The sequence below is a fragment of the Amblyomma americanum genome, chromosome 1 (assembly GCF_052857255.1).
Source record: "Amblyomma americanum isolate KBUSLIRL-KWMA chromosome 1, ASM5285725v1, whole genome shotgun sequence".
Taxonomy (NCBI): domain Eukaryota; kingdom Metazoa; phylum Arthropoda; class Arachnida; order Ixodida; family Ixodidae; genus Amblyomma; species Amblyomma americanum.
The window spans coordinates 473,035,909-473,062,569 of record NC_135497.1 but is presented as its reverse complement, the minus strand read 5'-3'; the positions used below and the strand labels follow the sequence as shown (position 1 = coordinate 473,062,569).

Here is a 26,661-nt window from a genome sequence, read left to right as displayed (position 1 = left end):
GGAAGGTAAACGCCCACGAGTTGATCCTGGTCCCTCAGCAGATTACCTTGGTCGCCTGGTTACTTTTCAGCAGCTCGCTGACTCGAACCCCTTTCGAGGTGGACGCCTGGTTCTTTTCAGCGACTCGCTTACTCGAACCTTCGATGGCTTGTCTTTGCCCGGCTCCTTCAGCCCCTCGTTGATTTGAGCCTCCGACGTCCTCTCGAACACGACCCGTGATCCTGAAGTTCTCGACGTCAGTCTTTCGACGCAGCTTCACGTTTTCTTCTTTAGGACAAACAGCTTGTCCACCGACTTGTTCTTCTCACCTTCCGTCCAATGCCTCGAGTAGAAAGAAGTTGCGGTCCTGTTGACTGCGCAAATTGAGTTTCCCCCTTCAGGTGGTGATGGGAGAAAACACCATCTTGATGACGAATTCTAGGTTTCTTGATGACCCGGTGGTTCTAACTCGGAAACATTAAAGTTACTCGAAGAAAGCAGAAGGTTAAATATTTATTTACAACACAAATAAAAAAAGAGTAAACAAAGCAAGGATAAAATTATTTACATGACTAAATTGTTTATCAGACGAGTCCAGCCCTCGTTCATCCCAGTGCGCTTGTTTTTAAACCCCCTGTCTCCGCCCTTAGCGGGGACAGCCACCAATAAGATTACAAGCGACTCACCTCACCAATCAGTAGTCAGGGAAAGGAAAACAAGGTTTCCGGCAACTAATCAGAGATTGGGGAAGAGTGCTGATTAAACATTCGGGAAAGGAGAGGTTCCAATCAAAATACACAAACAGCACAAACGCGACCACCCTCTCTCACGGCACCCACGGCCCAGGCGTTACCACTTTCCTATCTCTTTCGCACACGCGACAAACATATGCCGTCGAGATGATCCCTTAAGTTATTTACAGAACACAGCGCAAGAGAAGACAGTCGTTACGGTAATAGTGGGATTCCGGTCACTCGGCTAATACTTAGCCGTATCTCGTGCGTTCCCGAAATCTCGTCAACCCCTTGACAACGAACACATGTCGACAGCTGTACTTGGTTAATCTTCTTAAGAAGGGCTATGCCCGCGACGGCGCGGAGTAAACAAGGACGTCCGCCGGACGAAGGGGAGGCAAGGACGGGACGGATCGTTTGTTGGCGAATTCCGACCCCACTGCTGCTGCCTTTGCGAGCACGAGACCGACCAGTTCGCGGAAAGGTCAGCGAACTCCAGACTTGGGTTGGGTAGTATATTCTGGCATAGAAAACATAATACAGTACGCAAAAGCGTTAAAAGAAAAAGAATTCAATCCTGCCGAAAAAATATATCCGGAGATGTACACTCAATATTTAAAAATATCACGTTATAAACTCTTATGGTTGAAAAATGAATTCGGCCAGAATTGTATGAGACTGTTTTAGTCACTGCTACTGCTCACTGTTTATCTCTTATGCATTCTACTTGATAGATAAAGAAAAAGGGCTCACTTTTAAATGAGCCGCTAGTGACTTGTACAGTCTGTGCCAATAGACGAAGTATCTCAACATATATACTTTGAAAAGATGCAAATCGAAAACCATCCACTTATCGCTTTCGCAGGCGGCTATCAGGAACTCTTGTGTCTGCGTCACTAAAGCCTGCAGGGAGCCCATATCATGACCACTGCACAACTGCGTCTTGTGGCCCCTACCGGAGATAAATAGCAGTGCACATAGTAGTCACAGCGACTCTTGGAGAGAAAATGTACGTGCTTAAGGGGCCATTTACGTGGTATTGTTAGCGTTGGTGATGTGGTGAAGTTGCCATCTATCAGTTAGGAGGGTTATAAGTTTTTTTCAATGCAATGGTGAATACTGATAGCTTCTTATGATGGCGGGCACCATACTCTCGTCTAAACAATCCCATACTATTGCTCCTATTCAGGAACAAACAATGGCGTTCAGCATATACACATCTGTATTAAGTTCGTACTTGCCGAAGATTAGCAAAATAGACAACCCTGCACCAATAAGAGTTAAAATTGTTTTTTTATAGATATTCGATGAGAACTTTTCTTGATTTCGCGCATTAATACCGCCAATTATACTTCGACAAAGTGCGATCACATTAGACATTCTCTCAAACCAATCTCAGAGGACCGCGAAAACTGTTCTACTCGTTGTATGGGAACACGCAAGTAATGCAACTTTTGAGAAGTAGTGTATTTTTAATAGAAAGTTTCAAAAATTTTGTTTATTAACTACAAATTTGCTTAAAGATGGTAAGCCGTATGGTTTTTAAACAATATCATAGACGGGAGTTGCGCATCTCTCATTGGAGAAAGCAACAGACCTTAGTCTGCAAGTTGGAAATTCAGTCAAACGACGATGGCCGTCTGAAGTTTTAGCGACGTCGTTGGCGAGTTTAACGCAGTTTTTTAAAGATATTGTTCGAGCATTTAATTACTGCGCGCTTTTTCTTTTTAAAGGCTGTAAAAGAGAACAGATATTTAGGACTCAGTGGCATACCACAAGTTTAGCGATCCTTGAAAGTGCATGGCGCAGTACAGAGCCGATGCGGCCTCTTACAGGTCTTTATCCAAGCCATGGTGTAGTTGACAAGGCACGCCTCAACAATGTATATAGCCGTCAGGTGTTTCTGCTTGCTTGCCTGTTAAGGGCAGGAAACATGCAGCAGCCTGAAAATTAAAAAGCCAACAAATCCAGTAAGCATATTTGTGGAGGGGACAAGACCTCATATCTGGCTATTTTTCGTCCCAGGAAGTCGTCAGAAGGAAAAACAATTACTCCATCAGAAACTTCTCAGACGCGGCGCTCAACTGCGTTAGATTATTCTGGAGAAAATTTCTACTTGCGTGGAGCCCGCGGAACAAAACTTTTCACGAACATTTTTAGCAACAAAAAAATTTCGTCACCAATTCAGCACGTAAGTTGGTCTGACGCTGCTATTACACTTGGATAGTCGCTTATCTCGCGATACTTCAAACTACACCATTCCTTTCCCAGCCTTTTGGATTTACATGCAGCGTTGTAAAGTCGCCCATCCTAATCAAAGAAAATTAAAGTCGCTTTTAATATTGAGTCATATTTATCAAAAGAATTTCGAATTTGATGTTTGGCAGCCGACTGCACGCACTGGCGTTCTATATAAACTGACCGAGAGCGGCTGAAATTTTACCATAACCTCCAGTTTACAAACTTCGATCTCACAAAGTTTAATAATTATAGGAGAAAATCACGTTTCAAATGGCGACTGGTGATAAACTGATGTTGGCTAGATAGGGTACATTACCACAATCTTACCAGTAAACGACATCGTTGTGCATCACATCTCGATCTCTATATTAAAATGTAGAGAGTGAAAAGTTTTCATATACCAACTCCGCAAACTCTCAACCGTCCTTCATTTCAAACTGGCGAAAAATTAAGCTGAATGGCAGGGAAAGTTTTATACTGAACTTTATCAGTCCTATGCAGAAATTTAGGTTGCTAAAAAGCAACATGCCCACCAATACGTCTATAATAAATGTTAGCAAGAACAAAATATGGTTAGAGTTGTCCTCAACGTCCCTTTAAAAGGAAGTACACATCAAATTGATCGCTGCGTCTTCTATCCTTTAAAAATATGCATGAAACATTAGTATGCGCATGGGTCACCACTTGGTATTCGCCTGTGACCGCTAAACACTTAATAATTGAATTTTTTTCCTTATACGGTTTGGGCTATGAAGGCCAACTGACGGCTTTCACGCCAAACTTCCGTACATGTCTCGTGAAACATAAGAAAAACTTAGATATAATCGCTGCTTCATCCCTTTTCCGGTGCCCTTCGCTACGGTGTCCCTGATAGCCGAAGTCGGTTTGAGATGTTAAACGCCATTAGCCAAAAGATATCTTTTGTTCCGGCTCCTGAGGGAAGCGGGCATTAGCGCTGTCCTAGATTAAGACGATGACGCAGCGATTATATAGCACTTTTTTTATTGATACATGTGACATGTGCCGACCTATTACGTCTTGCCATCTATCGCTCGGATGTTCAAAAAAAAAAGCTTGATAAAAATAATTTAAGAGCGATAGTCAAATACAGCGCGCTGATACATGTGGAGATGTCATCTCACGCTTCATTACAAAGTAGAAAACATACAGCCGAAATTAGGTGTCTATGCTCTTTTAAGAAAAAGAGGCGCCATACCTAGTCATGCATTGCTCTCGGATAGAGTACCGCATGCTTCTACAATTTGTAATGTGATCGCGCGTATTTGCGATGCGGACAACTGGGCGTACAGAACAGAGCAATGCATAGTGAGTCCGTGACATTAACAACTTCTCTTTACTGAACCGAAATATATTCTAATTATTAAACTTTGAATCTTTCTTCGGCAAATCATCATGAAGCCCACCGCGTGCATGCATCTGTACTTCACCTGCACACCTTTGTGTGCTCTGCATAAAAGCCTGCAACATCACCGCCCCCTTTGGATCTCAAAGCAGTGTTAATACATTGGTGCCAGCGATACGACATCTTAGTGTCTGTTTCCACAACTGACTTGTATAGAGCACGTATCGAACTTATTGCCCAATGAGGCCACGTCGTAGATGGCGAGCTACATCACAGGCTTATGCCGCTACAAATAATAGAGGTCATCTCTCCAATACACTGAGGGCATCGATATTTGCTGCTGTGGAAAGTAGTTAATGTGCAACACCCTTCGCAGACACGAATTAGACACGAATGTAAACGAAAACACGACATGCACATCCCTCAGCAACCTTTCAGTTGTGACGGAGGAAGTGGAGGGGTAACGGCAGGTCCAGGAACCAATCGGCAGCGCGGGAAACGTCCTTTTCCATTTCGTACATTTCTTGCTCCGTGCTCTCTCCCATTCTTTTAGTCGATGCAAGGTAGGAACGGTAGACCACGTGGTACTCCGACTCTTTATGCTTCACTGCAACACACAGTGCTGCTGCCCACACCAGCTCCATCTGGCGCTTATCCACGACGCACACCTGAACAGGGAAATGTAGCAGATGCCGGAGCACAGAACAGTCAAGACACACTCCTTATTTAAAGCTCCCTGAACAGCTTGCACACGCATACAGAATATTTCGGCATCCGAAATGACTTAAAACTGCAGTGAAACATACCTAAGAACTGATTATATGCACGTCGCCTAGTTACTAATTTAGTCAGGATATGTAGTTCTATATCGTCAAAAGCCTTTAGTTATGCGCCATAGAACTAAACACAACTCGCTAACCAAAAGTCAGCCATAGAACGCTTAGTTATGCGCCATAGAGCCCAACACAACACGCTAAATAAAAGTCAGTGATTTGGAAACTACGATGGAGTTGTTAGCGAGTGCTTGTGCTTGAATAAACGGTTCGTTTTGATTGCACGCGTACAAGTACACATTTAGGACGACAAGCTATGTCGATTTCAAACTCAAGAGACATCGAATACTGCAGATTATCAAATGCATGACAGAGAATAGGGAACCTCGGCAACTGCAACCACAGGTACAAGTGAATGCGGTCAGTACGATGCGCTGTTAGATGCTGCAGCATGAATATTTCCAACAGCGAACGAATCCGCACAAAGCAAGAACCGGTGAACAAGCACCATGAGCCCGACAATGTACATCAAAACAATAAAACAATGAAAGTTGTGGATCCCTTGTTATAACACACACGAACCTACAATAACTGGAAGAATGAACTACGTGGGAAATTTGACTGATCATACTTTACATCAGCAATTCAGAAAATCCAAAAAATATTTGCTGCTACAAAGAAGACAAAAAATCCATAGTGAATTTTAAAGTTTTTCTCACCATAATAACTGTCAAAGATGGCTGTACACCTAGTGAACCTTCCCCAGGAATGAAATTGTACTACAAACTAGCCCAATACCGTAGAATTCGAAACGAAATGCTTCGATTCTTTTATGACGAAAGTCTGAAGTAGATCTAAGGTTAAACGTAACATTAGGCCCTTATTCGCCTCAACCGACACCTTCGTTTTGGGCGCAGCATGTGAACACGGTTCATATTAAGTGACAGATACCGTAGCGATCCGCGAGGGAGACGGCGAGAAAAAGCATCTCCGGTGAGAACTGCAGCACGTTACGTGTACCGATCAACCAGTGAAAATTGCTCTCCCGCGCAGAGAGATCCGCCACCTTTTGCGCACTCCTAAATGCAGGTTCAATGGGCTATTTTGTGTTTAGTGGAGAGAAATGTAAGAGAAAATTCGAAGAAAGGAGCTTGGAGAATTAACATTTGAATAATAATGGCGCACTTATTGCAAAAAGCAATCTCATCCTATCTGCAATGCAGTTAGAGGTGCAGCGCTAAAGGAGAACACACAGTGTCCACGAGCCAAAATTCTACTACTATCCAAAGGTCTCGTGCAGATGTGATAGCTCGAGTACTAGCCTCAATGCCGGCTCCCACCAAAAGGCTTTACTTTTGTTTTATAGAAAAAGTAATCGGCCCAGCTAATAAAGCAGCACATTCTCACAAGAAAAAAACAGGACAAAATTTATGCAAGAAACAAACATGCACAACTCCTGTGCACCTTGTATTTATAATTTCCTCTTCCATTTCTCCAGACACTTGCGATCACAAGAATAAAGGAGAACGCATATCACAGCGACATTGACAGCGGCGTCCATAGGCTACAAATGTGCTGCTTTACCAAAAGGAGACTTTGGACAAAACATATCTCGTGAAAGCGAAAGGCTATCCGAGAAATCCGCTAACTGCACGCGGTCAAGTTATTTCATCGCAGGCCTCGATTGTATTATTCCACGAGTGCAATGTGCAGATATATCACTCTTAGGCTATTAATTCATAATGCTCTGCGGCATAAGCAAGAAGTGGCTATGCTGCCGCAGGGTTGGGGAACAGAAGAGTCTCGAGCTAGAAGTGACATATTCCGTGTAAAAAGAAACTTCTTTAAATCTATTTTATCTAGTCTGGTAATACATTGAAATAACGTGACTAATCTCGAAGTTGCTCAAGATTCTTTGTAATTATCTGCTGTTTATCTTGGTTAATTTTGGTGAAGCCTAAATATGTCTGCATTTATTTCTCTCTCGACGACTGTTGAACGACGACGTTATTTTTGTCGGTATTTGATGGAGTGTACTTTGTTTTGGCGTGATGCGTGATGTATTTTCATTCTTCGTAAATAAGTTTAGACCGAATACAGTATATGTGAATATTAAAAAATAAATGTGTATGTCTGTATCTTCCTGCACAGTCACAACTGTTGGGATTCTTTCGAACGCCAAAGAAGTTTCCTGCTTCATTGCTAGCTCGAATTCCATTTCAAGCCATAGGCTCATAATTACTGGTCAAGCATAAAAATCTAGAAAAGATAACAGCGGCGCCATACCTTTATCGTTAGATTAAGAGAGGTCCTTATGGTTACCGGGTGAAGCGGTTTCCTTTTTTGTTATTTCTCATATTCACCTTGTATATTTGCGGTCTTGCTTAGTTGAGCCGATGTTAAAATTCTCAGCAAGGTACCATGTCGGTATTCTATCATCTAAGTGGGTTTTTTTGTACTGTTGGATAATTATTAGGAGAATAGTTTTGCTATTTTGTTGTTGTGCCATAATCTAAAAACTAAGGAGATAAAAGGCAAAAGAACACTTCACAATGCGCAGTGATGCATTTGTGCTGGACACTTTCATTGACCCACACAAATCGCCGTAAGAATGTCATAGTGTTTCTTGACTACAGCGATGAATAATTAAGCCTCTATCAAAGTACTTACCTCTTGTAAGAATATGTCGTCATCAGCACTGCTGTCCAGCGCGCAGGAGGTAAAGATGGATACTGGCTGAGGCACAGAATTCGTGGCCGACGGTCTTTTCTTCAGCACGCGGAGGAATTCTTCCTTGGGGTCCGAGAACAGCCTCCTGGATGCTTTTTCATCGCTATCTTGTGCAGACCACTGTTTGATGAGGCTAGAACGGAAAGAACAGTACGTGTGAAATTATTCCTCAAATTATTCCACATCAATGCAATGAGCACAAGATATCCGCAAACTGAGAACCGTCGTTTTTGCAAAGCATTTCTATGCAGCTGGCCGAATGTGCGTCATTCGGGATTCTAGGAATTTGAGGCACGATTGGCCGCTGATCTGCAGTGTTCGTGTAATAACATAGAATATTATGAAAAACAGTGGACTTCTTAAAGCTTTTTTAACACTACTTTCATGAGGCAGAATAATTTGTGGATACATTTAGAAAGAGCGATCAATAATTAGCGTGAGTCCAGAATATGGCTGGGAACCTGGCGCTTTAGTGGAGTCACTGCTATCGTCAAGAAGGTCATGAAAAAGTTCGACAGCTTTAGCCAAAAGGCTTCCTTGAAACGCATTTGTGCTGCGTCTTTTACTTGCCTTCAACTAAAGGCAAAGATACCTTTTCGAATGACGTTAGGCACGTCGCGGAGCGCGTTGCTTTGTTATTTCTGAATAGCTCGATACTACACATTTTTCTCGAATATTGCTCTCCGATATTCTAGACTTTTACGCGTGATGAAAGCTGAGGCGGGTTTTCGGCTGGGTGTCCCATCTGGATAAATGTCATCTCTCGACTCAAATGGGGCTGCGCAAATTTCGATTCAGATCATTAATATATTTTATAAGACGTTGTTATGACAGTCTTATGACGAGTGTATAACTGCTGCGTCATTCAACTCAAATAGACCGTGGAGTATTTGTTCTGTTCTGCATTATTTATTTATTTAAAATGCCTGCAGCGCCCGAAGGCATTATTGCAGGGGGGAAATACATAGTGTTTGACCGAGGCCGTTGTGTGAGAGAGAAAAAAAGACGAGGAAAGAACAGAATCGAGCCACAATAACACACAAGAAAAAACAATTGAAAGGAATGAACGAGCAAATGAATGAGACCCCGCATAGACATCCACTTATTGCAATATCTGCTTAAAGATTAAGTACAAACCAAAAGTATCTCCGTGGGTTGCCACCGCAGCAAATAGAGATCGATAAACAATAAATATGTTGTCAAGCCGACAACGCCCCCAAAGGGCGCTTTATTCGCTCATAGCGCAAGTGTCTCGTGCACTTCGATAAGATATTGCCTGCGCCACAGTTTTCCAAATAAGATGCCCCGAGAGGTTTACGTTGAAAAGAGTCTCCAAACATCATGATAAACGACGCGCACTCGGTAGCTATTTACCACTACCGTTTCTACACACGTAGGTGGCCTTCGAGGACGCCGGAGCCACGTGGCCACGTAGCACAGAAAAAGCTTGTGCGATTCGGGGAAAAACAACGGGAGGATAAGACCGCTTTTTGGGGTTCCGTCCGGCTTCACAGTCCCGATTGATAGTGGCGTTTTAAACCAAAATTGTAATGGTCGTCAAAACGTTTGCCAAATGTTAATAGGGGCTCTGCGAGACGAGAAAAATGTTTTGGAATGTATTGCATGAAGCGTTTTTTTAGATGGTGCGCTCGCTTCGTGCCATCACCTGTTACTCTCAACGTGCATGTGTCGCGGTGTTCGAAAAATACAGTCTACGAAATAACGTTTCACAGTACCATAACATGTTATAGGATGGTCTCGGTTATTTTTCATGAATTGACGACATCGTAGGGTCATTCTGAAGCCAGAAAATTGCTTGGAAGTTGCTTCGAGTGTGGCTTTCAGGTTTACCCTTGCGGGCTCGACCAGCAGTCACCTAGCACGATCACCACGCGAAGCAGCGTCATTAAATAACACCACTTAATAGGATGATTTATTCACAAATGAAAATTGGGTCACTGACCAAGTCCCAAGATGAAAAATGACGTTTCGGGTCCCATACGGGGCCCTTGTTCACAATGAGGCTGTCACAGAAGAAGGAATGGTTATATACGCTTCAGAATCTTCTGCAATCTTTTCACGTAGATAGGATGTAGCGTGCCCTGATTCTTGTTTAGCGTGTTGGCCGTTGTCTGGATGATTAGGGATTCTAGATGAAGTCTTGCAGATAGGTTTCTTTCCGTCGCCAAGATTTCCACCTCATCCCAGCCAATCTCGTGGCCAGTGGACAGCACGTGCTCTGCAACTGCATGTTTTGCTGCGCGCTTGTTTCTGACGTCGCCCTGGTGATCCTTCATGCGCCGCTGGAAGTTCCCGGTTTCCCCAATGTAGACGGAGGGGCAAATGCATTTGCATTTGCAAATGCATTTGCATTTTAAACAAGCAGCACATTCACAGCTTCCTTGAACACCTGAATGCCGTAGAGCCATCCATAAATTTCACTTTGGAAGAGGAAGCGAACGGCATGATCCCGTTCTTGGATGTGCTCGTCAAACGTGATGCGCATCGGTTAGCCTTCAGCGTCTTACGAAAAGCAACGCACACGGGGAGATACCTGGATTTTGATTCCGCTCATCCTACGGCTCACAAGCGTTCAGTGGTTGCGTCACTTGTCAACCGTGCTAAAAACATCTGTTCCGACCCGGTCAGCTTTGGCAACGAGATGAAGCTTATACAGCACGATCTTGAGCGAAACGGCTACCCTAGAAATTTTACCAGCAAAGTCACCAAGAAAGCCACCTACACACGAGGAGCACAACAGCTGACAAAAAAGATAAAACGTGCTGCGATTCACTACGTGCGTCAGATCAGCGAGGCCCTTTCTAGGATTTTCCGTAAACACGAAGTGCACATTGCACACGTGCCAACTAGCAAACTGCGAGCCGATGTGGTCAAAGTGAAGGACCCGCTGCCACGTGCCAAGTTCCCTGGCGTTGTTTATAGGATCCCTTGCAGCGACTGCCCCTCCGTCTACATTGGGGAAACCGGGAACTTCCAGCGGCGCATGAAGGAGCACCAGGGCGACGTCAAAAACAAGCGCACAGCAAAAAATGCAGTTGCAGAGCACGTGCTGTCCACTGGCCACGAGATTGGCTGGGATGAGGTGGAAATCTTGGCGACGGAAAGAAACCTATCTGCAAGACTTCATCTAGAATCCCTAATCATCCAGACAACGGCCAACACGCTAAACAAGAATCAGGGCACGCTACATCCTATCTACGTGAAAAGATTGCAGAAGATTCTGAAGCGTATATAACCATTCCTTCTTCTGTGACAGCCTCATTGTGAACAAGGGCCCCGTATGGGACCCGAAACGTCATTTTTCATCTTTCGACTTGGTCAGTGACAAAATTTTCATTTGTGAATAAACCATGCTTCGCCCTGACCAGACGGTGTTCCGTCGAACCTTGGACTATATAACCACTTAATAGGGCCATCTGCGCTGGTGAGCGCTGTTCGTGCGCGATCGACAAGCAGGTACGACGAATAATATTGGTCCCGTGTTTTGTTTCGTTCCAATTCACAACGGCAGTTTACGTGGTGATAATTGGGCCGATTTCAAATGGCTTCAGTAACACTGAACCGTTTTGGTAAAGGCACCCTAAATAAAGGTTTACTGTTACTACTGTAGTGGTAGCCATTTTACTTGTTTCACATGTATTGTTCTTTCTATTCTTACCTCATCACACAGCGGTCTACACAAGATTGTGATGAAACAGCGTCCCGGACCCTGTTCTCGGACCCCAAGGAAGAATTCCTTCGCGTGCTCAGCGAAAGATCGTCGGCCACGAATGCTGCCCCTCAGCCGGAATCGAGCTCGACCTCACGAGTGCCGGACAGCGATGCTGATGACTACATATTCTTACAAGAGGTAAGTACCATGCATTGCTTTCGAACAGGCTTATTAATGCAAAAGCATTGTATCGTTATGGTTGCGCTTTCGTGTCACCACGAGCTTGTCCGCACAATTACGTCTGAACGAATGGGTTTATGTGAAACAGAAGGCTACCAACAGATAGAGCATCAAAAATCTCGTGCGGGAAATCGGGGGGGTTGAGGTAGATTAATTGAAATTTAAATTAAAGCCAAGAATTTACAAAAATGGGCGGGGCCGGAGCAAAAGTGGCGCCAAGTTTGTAAACACTGGAAGTTGGGGGAGCCAAGCGGTGTGCCAAATTTGAAAAACCGGAAGTGTGTCCGAGCCAAGCGTGGCGCGAAGTTCGAAAACGAAGCGTGGCTTTAATTTTGAAAACACAGAATGGGCTATTCTTGGAAAAGGGGCGAGGAGAAATGTTTTCGCATTCCTCCAATGCGGGTTACCGCAGTGATCTATAACATTTTAAAGCCATCGCTGCGGCGAAGAAACACTAGTAAAAAAGTTCTCCTAAGGTACGGCGTTCTTACGGCGATTGGTAAGGGTCAAAGAAATAATTCAGCACTACTGAGCCAAAGCAGTGCAAAGTGCACTTTTGTTTTTTATCTCCTTGCTTTAAAACGGTGGCACAAGAAAAACAAATCAAATACATTATCCTAATACTCTTCCAACAGTAAACAAAAAGCAGTTAACTGAGAGATATCTCTGACATGGTACTCAAGTAACACTTGCTGCTAGGCTAGGGTGTGCATAGTTCTGTATACAATGGTTAGCGCAAAATAAGACACATTCACAAGAAAGGTGGACAAGACAACGCGCTTGGTGAGAAATGTAAAATCTACCTTAAAAGCTACCTTGGTGAGAAAAATAAAATCTGCTCAACTAAGTAAGACTGCGATTATTTCGGCGAAGCTGATAAATATCGAAAATAGAAATCGCTTTTCCTGGTCTCTGACCTTTCTCAGCTTTTTATGCTAGGGCCAGTCGTATTGTTCCCACGCATGCAAATGGAAGTGAAGGTGGAAATTAAGCAGAAAGCATCTTTGGCGTCCGAGAGAAAACCAAAAAGAAGGAATGTGAAGCAGGGTACAGATTTAATATATTTATTTTTTAATAGACTAATATTCTGCATTCGACACAACAGAATTCAGCATAGTGGAAATAAAGCATCTAAGAACAATGAGCAATATTTCAAATGGCAAGAAAAAGATCGTCGTCATTGAACAGTGGTAGAGAAAGAAAACAAAAAGAACATCTTTGTATTTGTTCCGGGGGTGAAGAAGAAGAAGAAAAAGATTTGTAAGATAATTAGCCGAGATTAGGAGAAAATACGAAAAGGAAGGTTGGGTAACTTTGATATTAGTGACATTATTCCATTGAATTGAGGTGCGAGAAAAAGAGGAGGATTTATTACAATTTTTAGTGCGAGTAGTCTGATTGTGAATATAAGCATTTGCCTTGTGGCGCACTTAGGAAAAAATAAAATTATATCGCAGTGGTTAGCATTGTGGCCTTCATTTGCAAGAGAGAGAGAAAGACTTTATTCCTCATTTACATGCTCATGCAAGAACATTTGTCGGGAAACTCCATTGCGCTGTGTATGGATGAAAGTTGACTCGTTTAAAAGTTATCTTACAGGGGTGCGATAGAAATTAACATAAATCAACCGAAACGTTTTTTCTACACCCGTTTTCATGTTAGTCCGCGCAAAGTTATCCCAGATAACCGCTGCATTGTCTGGTACTGGTTGTATAATTATGTTATCTGCTAATAAGCGAATGTATCATGTCGAGAACGGGTAAAGTATCCGTGAATATTTAGGGAAAATTTATTTACTCGTGTTTTTAGCGGCAAAGCCCAATATGACGAGCCAGGAGTTACTACCTGAACCAATATAAGGCTGTTTCAAAAATACATCAATTTGAAACTACGTTTCCTATTCGCGTATATTGTTCTAAGGAGTACATGACTTTTTTCGTCCAAGGGAAACTTCAGGGTTGCATTGCGAAACAAGAAAACTCATTTGAAAAACATTCTCTACAAGCATTTCACTGCTGACGGCAGTAGCCCCACCTCATCTTGCTTACGATGTAAATTAGTCTGCGTGCATAGCCCAAAAGTTATCTTAAGTGGCATTTATGCATATTACACTCGTGGTCAAACTTAATTTTTCTGCGAGGTATTGACCTGACCACGCGTAGTAGGTAGAACTCTAGGACAACCTTTTGCTTTACTCTATCATCCGTCTTGTCCAAACTCCCTTCTACGTGAAGCTACACATTTCTAGCCTTAGAACACTGCTCTCAATTTCGCTAAGATATCCATTCCCCTTTGTTTTATGCCCGCTAAGATCTGCATTAAGGAAAAGAAAATTATAGATGTAGGGTACACAGAAGTTGTGCATGTTTGTTTCTTGCATACATTATCTTCCATTTAGCTTTGGGCCAATGTGCTGCTTTATAAACTGCGCCGATAATATTTTGTATAAAATAAAATTAGAACTTCTTGGTGGGAGCTGGCTTTAAGGGAATAAGGCTCGAAATATAAACATCTCCACTTGAAACTTGGACAGTAGTGGCACTTTGGCTGGCAGAAATTCTAAATTCTTTCTCTGGACCTCTAATGCATTGAAGACTAGATGAAATTGCTTTTGGGCATTAGGTGCGACATTGTTATTAAAAACTTCAGTCTTGGAGCTCGTCTCTTAGGATGTTCTTTGTCCCTTTTGTTCATTGCAGACGAAATGGCCTATTAAACCTGCATTTTTGATGGCACAAAAGGAGGTGGATCGCTCGATACGGCAGCACAAAGTCCAGTGGCTTATCGATACACGCAACGCGCTGCAGTTCTCGCCGGAGACTCTTTTCCTTGCAGTCTCCCTCGCGGATCGCTACTTAGAGGTAAGAAAAACTTCTGTCATTTCATCTTAATCATGTTAACAAGCAGTACCTAAAACGAATGGGCAGTACAGTAAAATTGAATGTTGAAATAATTATGAAAAATATCGGAACTGGATATTGCGAATGAAACCCTAGCGCTACGTTTCACCTGAAATCTACTTGAGACTTGCACCATACTGATTTCGATGGCATTTTCTTGCGAATTCTACATTATTGGTCTCATTGGTAGGGACTTTTTCCTTGTAATTCTCTGAGTTGAAAGTTGCTCGGTGTTATAAGAAGCCATCTGCAGATTCTATTGTTCCTCCTTCCGGATACGTGAAGAAGAGAGTTGCGATATACGTTGTCATGCTCAAAGTGTTTAGTTACCTTTTTTGCCGTGTGGTATCATGTCGCCACTGTTAGTTTTTTGTCGGAACTATGGATGCTGCAGCTTCCAATAATGACTCGTACTGACAGCATTCATTGCTAGCGTTGCTTCCAGTTGCCTGGATGTTTAATCTCTCTTATGCATTCGATGAACTGTACAATTCGATGCATTTCAAGCATAAATTCGATATAGTATCTCGTCCTAAATATGCAATTAAATGGACATAAATAATAGTGAACAGTTTATACAAACGCGCAGTCTTGCAAACGAGTACACCTTATTTTCGATATTGTTGGCCTTTTCTAGCATGTGTTGTGATCTTTGGCGCGAAACTAAGGGTTCTTCACGCCATATATCAACATATTTTGGCACGGTCTGTTGCTAGGAAGAGTGCATATTGATCAGTTCTTAAGTCCGCTTTGCTGCAGTTGCGTGTCATTTCGCTTGCCGGAAGAGTCTGTATGTGTGTACAAGCTGATCAGGGAGATTTGATTAAGGAGTGTGTCTTGACTGTTCTGGGCTCAGGCTTCTGCTACTTTTCCCTGCTCAGGGGTGCGTCGTGGATAAGCGCCAGATGGAGCTGCTGTGGGCAGCAGCACTGTGTGTTGCAGTGAAGCATAAAGAACCGGAGTACCACGTGGTCTACCGTTCCTACGTTGCGTCGGCTAAAAGAATGGGAGAGAGCAGGGAGCAAGAACTGTGCAACATGGAAGAGGACGTTTCACGGGCTGTCGGTTGGTCACTGGACCTGGCATTGCCCCTGGACTTCCTTCGCCGCAACTGCAAGGCTGCTGAGGTATGTGCATGTCATGCTTTCAGTTCTGTTCCTGCCTTAATAGTATAAGTGGAGTGTGTTGCACATACTCTGCATTCCAAAGCAGCAAATGTAGAAGCCTTCAGTATATAAGTGTAGTTGTTGATAACAATAAGCGTGTGATGTTGCTCGCCATCTACGAGTTGGCTTCATTTGGCACTAAGTTCAACAGGCGCTCGATATAAGCGAGCTGTCAGAACTGACACTAAGGTGTATAAATGGCACAATTGGATTAGCGCTCATTTGAGTTTGAAATGAGAGCGGTGATATTTTAGGGCTTTATGCAGAGCGCACAAAGAGTGTAGGTGAAGTAGAGACGCTTTCATCCAGTGCGTTTCATGGCTATTTGCTGACGAAAGAACCAATCTTTAATGATTAGCCTAAATTTTGATTCAGTTATGAGATGTTAACATCGCGGAGTCGGCCTGTATTCGTCGCTTCTTTAAGCCCACTTCTCCGCACTGCTATTATGCGTGGTGACATTACGAATTGTAGAAGCATGCATAACTATATTTGACAGCTACTCATGATTTGGTGGGGCGCCTCTGCCTTTTTCTTAAAGGAGCATGGACACCCAATTTCGGCTGCATATTTTCTTCTTCGTAATGAGGCGTACAACGATTGTCTACATGGGCTAGCACAGTGAATTGGCGTAGGATCCTTAATTCAGTTTTATCGATGTTCTTTTCATTTCACCACTGGAGAGATGGCTGTGACATCATAGGTCCATAGATGTTACATGAAGCTTGGGAAAATGCGTGATATAATCTTTGCTTCCTATGATGATGATGTCAGCCGGCCTCAAGAGACGGATCTCAAATGCATTAGGAGCGATTAAATTGCAGATGATCTCATGTTTCACGTCACTGTACGGACCTTTGACTTAATAGCGATATGTCGGCTTTCAAAGCCAAACCGAAAAAAAATGATTCGATTATAAATTGCTTAGCAATGGCAGGCTATTACAACATTGTGATTCACGTATAATAATAATTTACGCATAGATATAAAGGATAAATATTCAGCGGTAAATAAGGTACGTACTTTTCATTCAACAGACGTTTAGGACTACTCTGTCGACATTTTTTCTTGGTAACATTTATTCTATAGGTATTTCAGTGCATGTTGTTGCTTTCTAGCTGCCTACATGGCTGATTGATGATAAAGTTCAGTATAATGCTTTCCCTGCCACTTGGCTCAAATTTTCGTCAGATTTAAATGGACGGTGAAAGGTTTTTTCCGCAGTTGACGTTTCAAAAGTTTTCACACCCTGCATTTTAATAGCTAGATAGGGATATGATGCCGAATGATGTAGTTTTCTTGCTAGACTGTGTTATGTACCCTTTCTAGTTGACAATTATCTATCATCAGTCGCCATTTAAAACCTAATTTTCTGCAATAATATTTAAACATTGTGAGTTCAAAGCTTGCAAACTGGAGTACACGGTAAAATTCCCGCCTCACTCGGTGAGTTCGTTTGGAGCGCCAGTGTGTGCAGTCAGCAGCCAAATATCAAATTGACTTTTCTTTTCCTTGCGTAGGAGAGCGTAATAAAAGACGCTTTTATTTTGCTTGCTTAGAAGGGCGACTTTACAACGCCGTATTTTATTCCGGAAGGCGGGAAATGAATTGTGTAACTAGAGGTATCGCCAAAAAAGCAACTATTTAATGCTAATATTAAACTTAGACCAACCTTCGTGATGAAGTGATGATGAGAGTTTTTTTTTGCTTAAAATGTACTGGCAAAGTTTTATTCTTCGAGCTGCAGACAAAGAGAATTTTTTCCAAAAGCAAAGAGAATTCCACATATATTCTTAGTGGAGTTGTTGGCTTTTTAACTGACTGGCTGCCGCATGTTTGGTGCCCTTAACAGGCAAGCAAGCAGGAACACCTAACGGCTATGTACATCCTTGAAGTGTGCCTTGTCGACTACATCATGGCTTGGATGCCACCCTCCAAGAAGGCCGCATCGGCTTTGTACTGCGCCATGCACTATCAAGGAAGGAAAAACCCGTGGTATGCCATTGAGTCCAACTATCTTTTCTCTTTTGTAGACTTTAAAAAGAAAAAGCACTCAGCAATCAAATGCTTGGACGATTGAAAAAAAAAATCCACTAAACTTGGCAATTGCTTCGTAAAAGCTTTTGATGAGCATCGTCATTGGACTGAACCCACAACTTTCAAAATTGTGTATGTTGCCTTTTCCATGGAGAGATGCGCTGCTACACTAAGCCATCATTTTCTCTTTAAAAAAAACTCAAGGTTGGCTGTCTTTTCACAGATTTATAGATAGTAAGTAGAATTTTTCCAAACTCATTTGAAGATACACTACTTTCAAAATGTTGCATTACTTTCGAATTGCCTTTCAGCAAGCCGAGCCTCTTTCGCGGTCCTCTGAGATTTGTTTCCTGAATTTCCACTGTGATCGCACAATGTCTAAGAAGAACTGATGGTATAAGCGCACGGAATTTAGTAAGTGCTAATAGAATAAGTAAATAGAAAGTGTCTTTAAATTTGATTAGAAAATTTTTGCTTTTTTTCTAATTTGCCAAAGTAGGACCTAATGCTGATGTGCATTTCATGAAGGACGCCATTTGTTCAAGAATAAACAGAATCACAACGTATGTTACACTCGTTAGAATGGTGTTCTCTTCATGAAAGGTTATCTGTATTCAGCTTCGCATAAAAAAACGTGTTTAACCCCCCGTTAACTGCTAGACTAGAAGTTTTCGGCAACGCGGGCAGTACCACTTAAATAGCCTCCTAAGCACGTATATTTTCTCTTTGGGAGTCGCTGTCACTATGTGCAATGCTATTTATTTCCAGTTGGAGTCAAAAGATGCAGTTGTGCAGTGGTCATGCTATAGGCTCCCTGCAGCCTATAGTGACGCGGATGCAAGAGCTCCTGATAGCCGCCTGCGAAAGCGATATTTGGGTGGGTATCGATTTGCATCTTTTCAACGTATAAGTCTTGAGATACCTCGTCTCTTGGCACAGATGGTACATGTCGCTGGTGGATCATTTGAAAGTGAGGCTTTTTTGATTCTCTTGAAAGTTGTATGTGTAACAGATAAACACATTCAGAAATAGCGATGACAAAATGACTGTTATGCCTGGGAACTCAAAAAGAAATTATTTTTTCAATGAACAGAGTTTAAGAACGCAATTTTTTCATACATTGTAAGAGTCAGTATAACCGCCATATTCCCATGGCCAGGCTTCTATTTTTTGCTAATAACGTTTTTGTTATTGCCAAAAAGGTTCCCCGTTGGTTTCCAATTACAGGTCAACTACTCGATGTGAGCGACGGAAGATTTTAAAAATAGGTTACAAACGAAGTGGAAGAATTGACCATTGCCTAAAATATTTCGGTAACAATACCTTACAATAGTCGAGCATCTTGTCCAAGAAAGTTGGTGATGTTGGTAATCCAAATATTTCTTCGCATATGTTTAGACGTGCCTACTGATGTAATTTGTTATGTCCTGAGAACTCCTGTCCGGATGGTTGGCTTTGAAACACACATTGAGACACCGATCATGCTGCATTTGTTTGTCTCTTGTGGCAACACACTGAACATTTGGTGTGTTCTATTGCAGACTCCATACGAGATCTACGAGAAGAAATGGTCTCACACTCTCGGCTGATCATCGAACACCAAAGCCCACCAGTTTGGCCTGATTTGAAAGGAATCCTTCTGAACATCAAGCTACGCCGTCCAATGGCTGCCTTCCACTGCGTGTTATGGGGCTATATATATATATATATATATTTCGGCAATTGTTGCCATTCTCTGTTCGCTTATTATTTCGCACGCATGATTCGCAATAACTTCAGAGTCGTGTGTAGCTATGCACCAGTTTCTTCGTGAAGAGCTGCTCACATTGTGGTCAGGCAGCTGTATCTCGGATGTAGAAGTCAAAGTAGGTTCATTGTTAGGCGATTGACACTCTACCGCGCTCGCCGAGTAATCCTCCTTCGCTATTATCGGCATTGCTTTGATCCTGTTTTTCCTATAGTGCTACAGTTTTTGAATAATGATGCACTAAACAGCCAGGAACCCTGATTCTCTGCTACGAGGCTTTGTTTCACTTGATTTGCTCATTAACTTTATTTTTGGAATTTTTCTTTGAAGCTTAAAGCCGTGTGCTGCATATATATATATATATATATATATATATATATATATATATATATATATATATATATATATATATATATATAAATGTGTGTGTGTGTGTGTGTGTGTATATAAGAGCGCCGGACGCGATATTCGGAGGTCGTCGGTTCGGATCCCACCGGCGGCATGATTGTTTTTTCTGCTGGTTTATAAGTAATTTTCTTTAAACCAATTGATTGCCATTAGAAACTAAAAAAATAGAAAACATTCCCCTATGCACCTTTGTTTCGGTGACTGTTGGCTTCCTTAATATGTTTGTGAAACGAGCCCCTCATTCCATTTGCTTGTCTGCTAATAGCCTAACGGAGGTCTCAGTTCTGGCAGTCTTGATGCCATAGGCAGCATAAGAGGGCTCTCGCAGTTTCCGCCCTCGCCGTTATATGAGGTTCTACGTCACACTTGCGGTATTACAGGACGTGCTACGTCCACCGCTATGGACGAGGGTGGCGCTGGTGAACACTCTGAAGGTTCGCTTACACGCAAAACATAAATACCCACGAAAGCAGCAGATTGGAAAGCCGTCGCCGTAGCTCAGTTGGTAAGATCACCGGACGCGATATTCGGAGGTCGTGGGTTGGGATCCCACCAGCGGCATGCTTCTTTTTTCTGCTGGTTTATAAGTAATTTTCTTTAAACCAATTGATTGGCATTAGAAAATAAAAAATAGAAAACATTCCCCTATGCACCTTTGTTTCGGTGACTGTTCGCTTCCTTAATATGTTTGTCGAACGAGCCCCTCATTACATTTGCCTTCTCTGCTAATAGCCTAACGGGGGTCTCGGTTCTGGCAGTCTTGATGCCATAGGCAGCATAAGAGGGCTCTCGCACAGTTTCCGCCCTCGCCGTTATAAGACGTTCTACGTCACGCTTGCGGTATTACAGGACGTGCTAAGTCCACCGCTATGAACGAGGGTGGCGCTGGTGAACACTCTCAAGGTTCGCTTACACGCAAAACATAAATACCCACGAAAGCAGCAGATTGGACAGCCGTTGCCGTTGCTCAGTTGGTAAGAGCACCGGACGCGATATTCGGAGGTCGTGGGTTCAGATCCCACCGGCGGCATGGTTGTTTTTTTTCTTCTGGTTTATAAGTAATTTTCTTTAAACCAATTGATTGGCGTTAGAAAATAAAAAAAAATAGAAAACATTCCCCTATGCACCTTTGCTTCTGTTGGCTTCCTTAATATATATATATATATATATATATATATATATATATATATATATATATATATATATATATATATATATATATATATATATATATATATATATATATATATATATTATTATGAAGGGAGCCTGCAGTCACCGAAACCAAGGTGCATAGGGGAACGTTATTTTTTTTAATGTGTTATGTTTCGGTGACTGTAGGCTCCCTTCATAACATTGTCAAACGGGCCCCTCATTTACTTTACCTTGTCTGTATATATATATATATATATATATATATATATATATATATATATATATATATATATATATATATGTATGTATATATATATATATATATATATATATATATATATATATATATATATATATATATATATATATATATATATATATATATATATATATATATATATATATATATATATATATATATATATGAAATGAAATGAGGGGCCCGTTTGACAAATTTATGAAGGTAGCCAGAACCGAGACCCTAGTTAAGCTATAAGCAGACAAGGTAAAGTAAATGAGGTGCCCGTTTGACAAACTTATGAAGGGAGCCAACAGTCACCGAAATCAAGGTACTTAGGGGAACGTTATTTTTTTTAATGTTCTGGGCTTTGGGATAATATTTCTTAGATTAATAAATCGCTTAAAGAAAAGAAATGTAAGTTTTTCTTTAAGCGATGTAATAATCGAAGTAATATTATACCACTGATAAGCACAACACATTAAAGAAAAAAATTACCTTCCCCTATGCACCTTGGTTTCGGTGACTGTTGGCTCCCTTCATAAGTTTGTCAAACGGGCACCTCATTTACTTTACCTTGTCTGCTTATAGCTTAACGAGGGTCTCGGTTCTGGCAGTCTTGATGCCACAGGTTGCATAAGAGGGCTCTCGCACAGTTTCCATCCTCGCCGTTAGATGAGGTTCCACGTCACGCTCGCGGTATTACAGGACGTGCTACGTCCGCTGCTATGGTCGAGGATGGCGCTGGTGAACACTCTCAAGGTTCGCGTGCACCAAATAAACATAAATACCGACGAGAGCAGCAGACTGTTGCCTACGGCCGGCGGTTGTGCATACGGGCCAGTTGGCGGGCTTCCTCTGCGTGCCGGGTAAATTCCTTGGCGTCTGGCGTGAGCGCCTGGTCGTCAGGGGGCACGGAAGAATGGCGTCGAGCATCCTTTGGACATCACGACCGTAGACGAGGCGAAACGGCGTAAATCGAGTCGTTTCCTTAATCGCCGTGTTGTAGGAAATTGTCACATAGGGGAAGATCTCGTCCCAAGTCTTGTGCTGTACGTCGCCGTATATTGCGAGCATGTCTGCTAATGTGTTGTTGAGGCGCTCCGTGAGCCCGTTTGACTGCGGGTGGTATGAAATAGTCTTGCGGTGGTTCGTGTGACTCAGCTTGAACACCTCCTGCATGAGGCGCGCTTCAAACGCGGTGCCCCTATCGGTGATGACAGAGGACGGGGCGCCATGTAAAACAAAGTGGTGTATGAAGAAGCGCGCGATTTCAGATGTACTGCGCGGCACCGCCTGGGTTTCCGAATAGCGCGTCAAATAATCAGTCGCCCACGAGAGCAGCAGATTGGACAGCCGTCGCCGTAGCTCAGTTGGTAAGAGCGCTGGACCTGATTTTCGGAGGTCGTGGGTCCGGATCCCACCGGCGGCATGGTTGTTTTTTCTGCTGCTTTTTAAGTAATTTTGTTTAAGCGATTTATTATTCTAAGTAATATTATCCCACTGATAAGCACAACACATAAAAAAAATAACGTTCCCATGTGCACCTTGGTTGCGGTGACTGTTGGCTCACTATATATATAGTGGTAGCGGTCGGGGTTGCACAGCGGGCCAGTAGTGAAAACTTGCACCGTGGAAAGGTCACACCTGGTACGATTATCTTGGTTTATTTACCAACGCTTTCAGACGGTGGACCGTCATTCACCAGGGTGTTAAGTCGAATAAAGACAGAGATGTGCGTAATTACGGGTCTAAATTCAGATGGAGAGGAGGCACTTTCTCTCATTCATTTCTTTTCTGTCTTTTCTTTTCTTTGCGTGTGTATGTTTTTCTCCGCAAAGAAAATAGAGAGAGAGAGTGCCTCCTCTCCCTCTGCATTTAGTTCTGCAAATACTCGCATCTCTGTATTCATTCCACTTAAAACCCTGGTGAAGGACGGTCCACCGTCTGAAACCGTTGGTAAATAAACCAAGATAATCATACCAGTTGTGAACTTTTCAATATCTAAATATATATAGCATGCTATTGTTCAGCATTGTAATAAAATATTTTGTATAAGGTCATGTGATGAAGGAGACCCTCCCAAAACAATATAGAAGTCAATTTCTGTAATGGGTATACTTAGTTCGTCACAGCGAAAAATAGAATACTGTGCTTACCGAGGAGGTTATGCGAGGGTGATCTACAAAAAACGGTTGACTCGTTAAGCAAAAGCGTTATTTGGACACGAGTCTGCCTTTGCTTCTACGTTTCCTCCAGAGATAAAACTCATCTTCTTAAGAAATATTTCAGTAAAAGTCCGTTTTAGACATGTGCAGTAGATAGCAGAAGCAACTGACGCGAGCCGTCACTAAGTGGTGGCGCCATATCAGCGTCAACGAAAGGCGTATACTCTGTGTACACCTCTATAATTCAGACACCGTATTTGACGATCGTAAACGCAATGCACAAAATAATGCAAGCTTCTATCCATATTGAATTAGGTGCACAGGAAGTGCATTACCCTGAGCTTTTCTCGCGTTCGGATGTAAATGATACTTCGATGAAGTCAGCAGGGAAAGAAGTGGTCGAAAATAATACTCGCGATGGGACCAAGATTGTGCTTGTAGTGTTATATATTTACAGAATATCGCAGAGACGGAAGAATTCACTGCTCCCTTGCCTGGGTGGCAGTCCTCATCACGGGACATCATTGGCGTTAGGCGCTGCCCGCGCTCTTTGGTTCAGAGCCCTCTGGCACTCCAGGTATAAACAGCTGGACAAGGTCACCTCCCAGCCTTCTCTGGTTGGCTTATTTACTCTCTTTATTTGCGGTATTTTTTGGCAGGCCCAAACTTTAAGATATGCGTCTGCCCACATCTCAGAAAACTTACACTATCCTGCCAAAGTTGGCTCTATAAGTTTTAAAATTGCACGGCTTAGTGATGACCTCGTTTACAGCCTTCTAAGGTGTCGTTCCTCACTTCTATTTAGGACCTTCGCGGGCTCTGGTTAACGTCTGCCTACTGTGGGGCAGATATGGTGTAATATCCGCATATGTGGTAAGCGGATTCGGTACAAGAGTCCCGACAGCCTGTAAATTCAGTGGAACTCCGGAGGAAAGACGCTCGGGCGGCAGTACCTTCGTTAACTGCACAACCGCTAAAGGCAGAAAATATGAAACTTAAACCGGAAATTATGAATCCAGTGTAAAAAATTCCGTGCAAGTCTTTTCCGCTGTCGCAAAGAAACTGATCAGGTGTACGTTTGGTTTATGGTTTATGGAGGTTTTCGTTGAGCAAGTCTTGGGTTACGGACCAATTGTCAAAAAACAGCTAGTTGATGTTTCGGAACACCTACGGGTTTCTTGTTCACAATGAAGAATCGGCCGAGTAAGAAGCAGCTTAAGAAGCTTTGAAAAGCCGACGTAATGATTTTGCGTAAGCCAGGTGAAGGTTCCAGTTAGTCCGGTTGATAGTGTTCACCGTTAACTGTATGATCAGTGATTCCAGGTGCAGCCGTGCTTAGAGGCTTCTTTCGGTAGCAACGATTTCTACCTCATCCCAAGTGATTTCATGCCATTTTTTGCGAGTGTTCTGCCATAGCGTTTGATGCGGCCTGGTTCTCAAGGCGACATAAATGCGGTGATGCTTTAGCCGCCTTGGCAAACATCCCAAAGCGACTCGGAATATGAAGGACGCCGTAGTGAAGGGCTACGGAAATTTCGACCCCCTGGTGTTCTTTAACGCGTACTGACATCGCACAGTACACGGACCTGTAGAATTTTACCTCCATTGAAATTCGAACACCGCGACCGGGATCGAACCCGCGTCTTTCGGGTCAGCAGCCGAGCGCCATAACCACTCAGCCACCGCCGCGGCTTTGTGTATGGTATAAACGCAGATTTAATTTCCGTGTGCGAAATGGGAATATGTGGTCGCGAAAGCATCGAGGAGATTTAAATATCGGTGAAACGCTTCGCAATGTCTACTGTCCCCGAAGACCGTAAGTACTGCGAATTTACGGTTGTTTAGACAAATCGTTTCTGTTATATCATCTCAAGTATCAGATTCTGCGGCAGTTCGTAAAAGGCTTCCGTGTCTACACAGATGCAGATCTAACAGTAGGGCACGCTTTTCTAGCACTGGCTACGCTCGAGATTACCCTCTTATATGAAATTGAAAGCTTGTATCAAAATTGGCGCGCTTCTTTAGCTGCGTTTTTATATAATGTTTCTTTTAAAAGGTATGACGCATGAGTGTTCTGCGCCGGGAGAGCATTTAAGCGTGAAGATTTCGAATCAAAATGTCAGATATCATCTGAGGCAACATCTGTTGGCTTCTTTGTAATTCAGACCCATTTCAGAATTATACTGAGTATTCTCGTGATTGAAGAAAAAAAAGCGAAAAGGGCTAGGTTCTCTTCTGAATATCTGATTCTACGAAATCTTGGCGTTGAAGCTGAATGATGTTCGAGGAGCTATTAACGGAAAGGCTTTCCATTTTAAGGACAAGATTTACTCCTTCGACATTAGCCACACAGAAAAGGATTTCATCGACGTGCTCATTTCTTCCCCTGCATACAGCCGTTGAGATCTAGTGAGGACGCTTTCGCTACCCAGTGGTAGGCCGATGTTGCTTTTCGTCTTGAACGTAGTAGCATATCGCGACATTGCGTAGGTGTGCAGTAACTGGGGATTCGATAACTCGCGCCTGGGCGGCAATCTTTACCGCTTCGATGCCAACACAAAGGCATGGAGCTCGCATGATGTGTGCGGCGGTAAGCCCACGACTCTCGGTCACTCGGTGTGCGTGGTAGTGCATCGTGTGCACAGTCTTTGTCAAAAGTTTAGAACCCAGGGGTTTGCTTCTAAGCCTTTTTGTGGGACCACTGTGTCATTCGCGGAAGTCCTACCTATTGGAGGAGGCAGGACTGGAAATGTTCTTGCCGTCAGGAAATTTGGAGCGTGCAGATCCATTACGGACCACACAGTGTGGTTCAGAGGTAAACACCTGGGGATCAAAATTTTGGCACATGTTTTACATTATTAGTAGCCAACTGGGAGGTTCCCTGACTTCACATGGATACTTACAAGTGTCATCGAGTTCAATACGGTCCGATATGCCTGACTCTTCGCCAGGCCTGTGCCATCGGTAGCCGGAAGTATGTCTTCGGCAGCATGGCCTACAACAACTCTGCACTTAACTTGCCACACTCAACTCGACCTGGATGCACCCGCGCGTAGAAGGCGTGGCCTCGTAGTTACACTTCAGCCATGTCCTCTTCCTGTATGAAGGA

General features: G+C 42.9%; 1 protein-coding gene and 1 non-coding gene across 2 annotated transcripts in view; both read left to right on the top strand.

Moving 5' to 3' along the window:
* LOC144126326 (uncharacterized) overlaps positions 1 to 19,488 on the top strand; it is a 96,192-nt gene extending 76,704 nt beyond the window's left edge. Inside the window, exons 7-12 of the mRNA XM_077660405.1 lie at positions 11,512 to 11,691; positions 14,433 to 14,594; positions 15,515 to 15,760; positions 17,652 to 17,794; positions 18,605 to 18,713; positions 19,378 to 19,488. Coding sequence (XP_077516531.1) covers positions 11,512 to 11,691; positions 14,433 to 14,594; positions 15,515 to 15,760; positions 17,652 to 17,794; positions 18,605 to 18,713; positions 19,378 to 19,425 — 888 coding nt within the window. The 3' untranslated portion in view covers positions 19,426 to 19,488. The remainder of the gene's footprint in view (positions 1 to 11,511; positions 11,692 to 14,432; positions 14,595 to 15,514; positions 15,761 to 17,651; positions 17,795 to 18,604; positions 18,714 to 19,377) is intronic.
* A 3,254-nt stretch (positions 19,489 to 22,742) lies between these two features.
* Positions 22,743 to 22,816, top strand: TRNAS-UGA (transfer RNA serine (anticodon UGA)). The gene has a single exon. It is a non-coding gene; the product is annotated as a tRNA-Ser (tRNA).
* Positions 22,817 to 26,661: the final 3,845 nt, after the last annotated feature.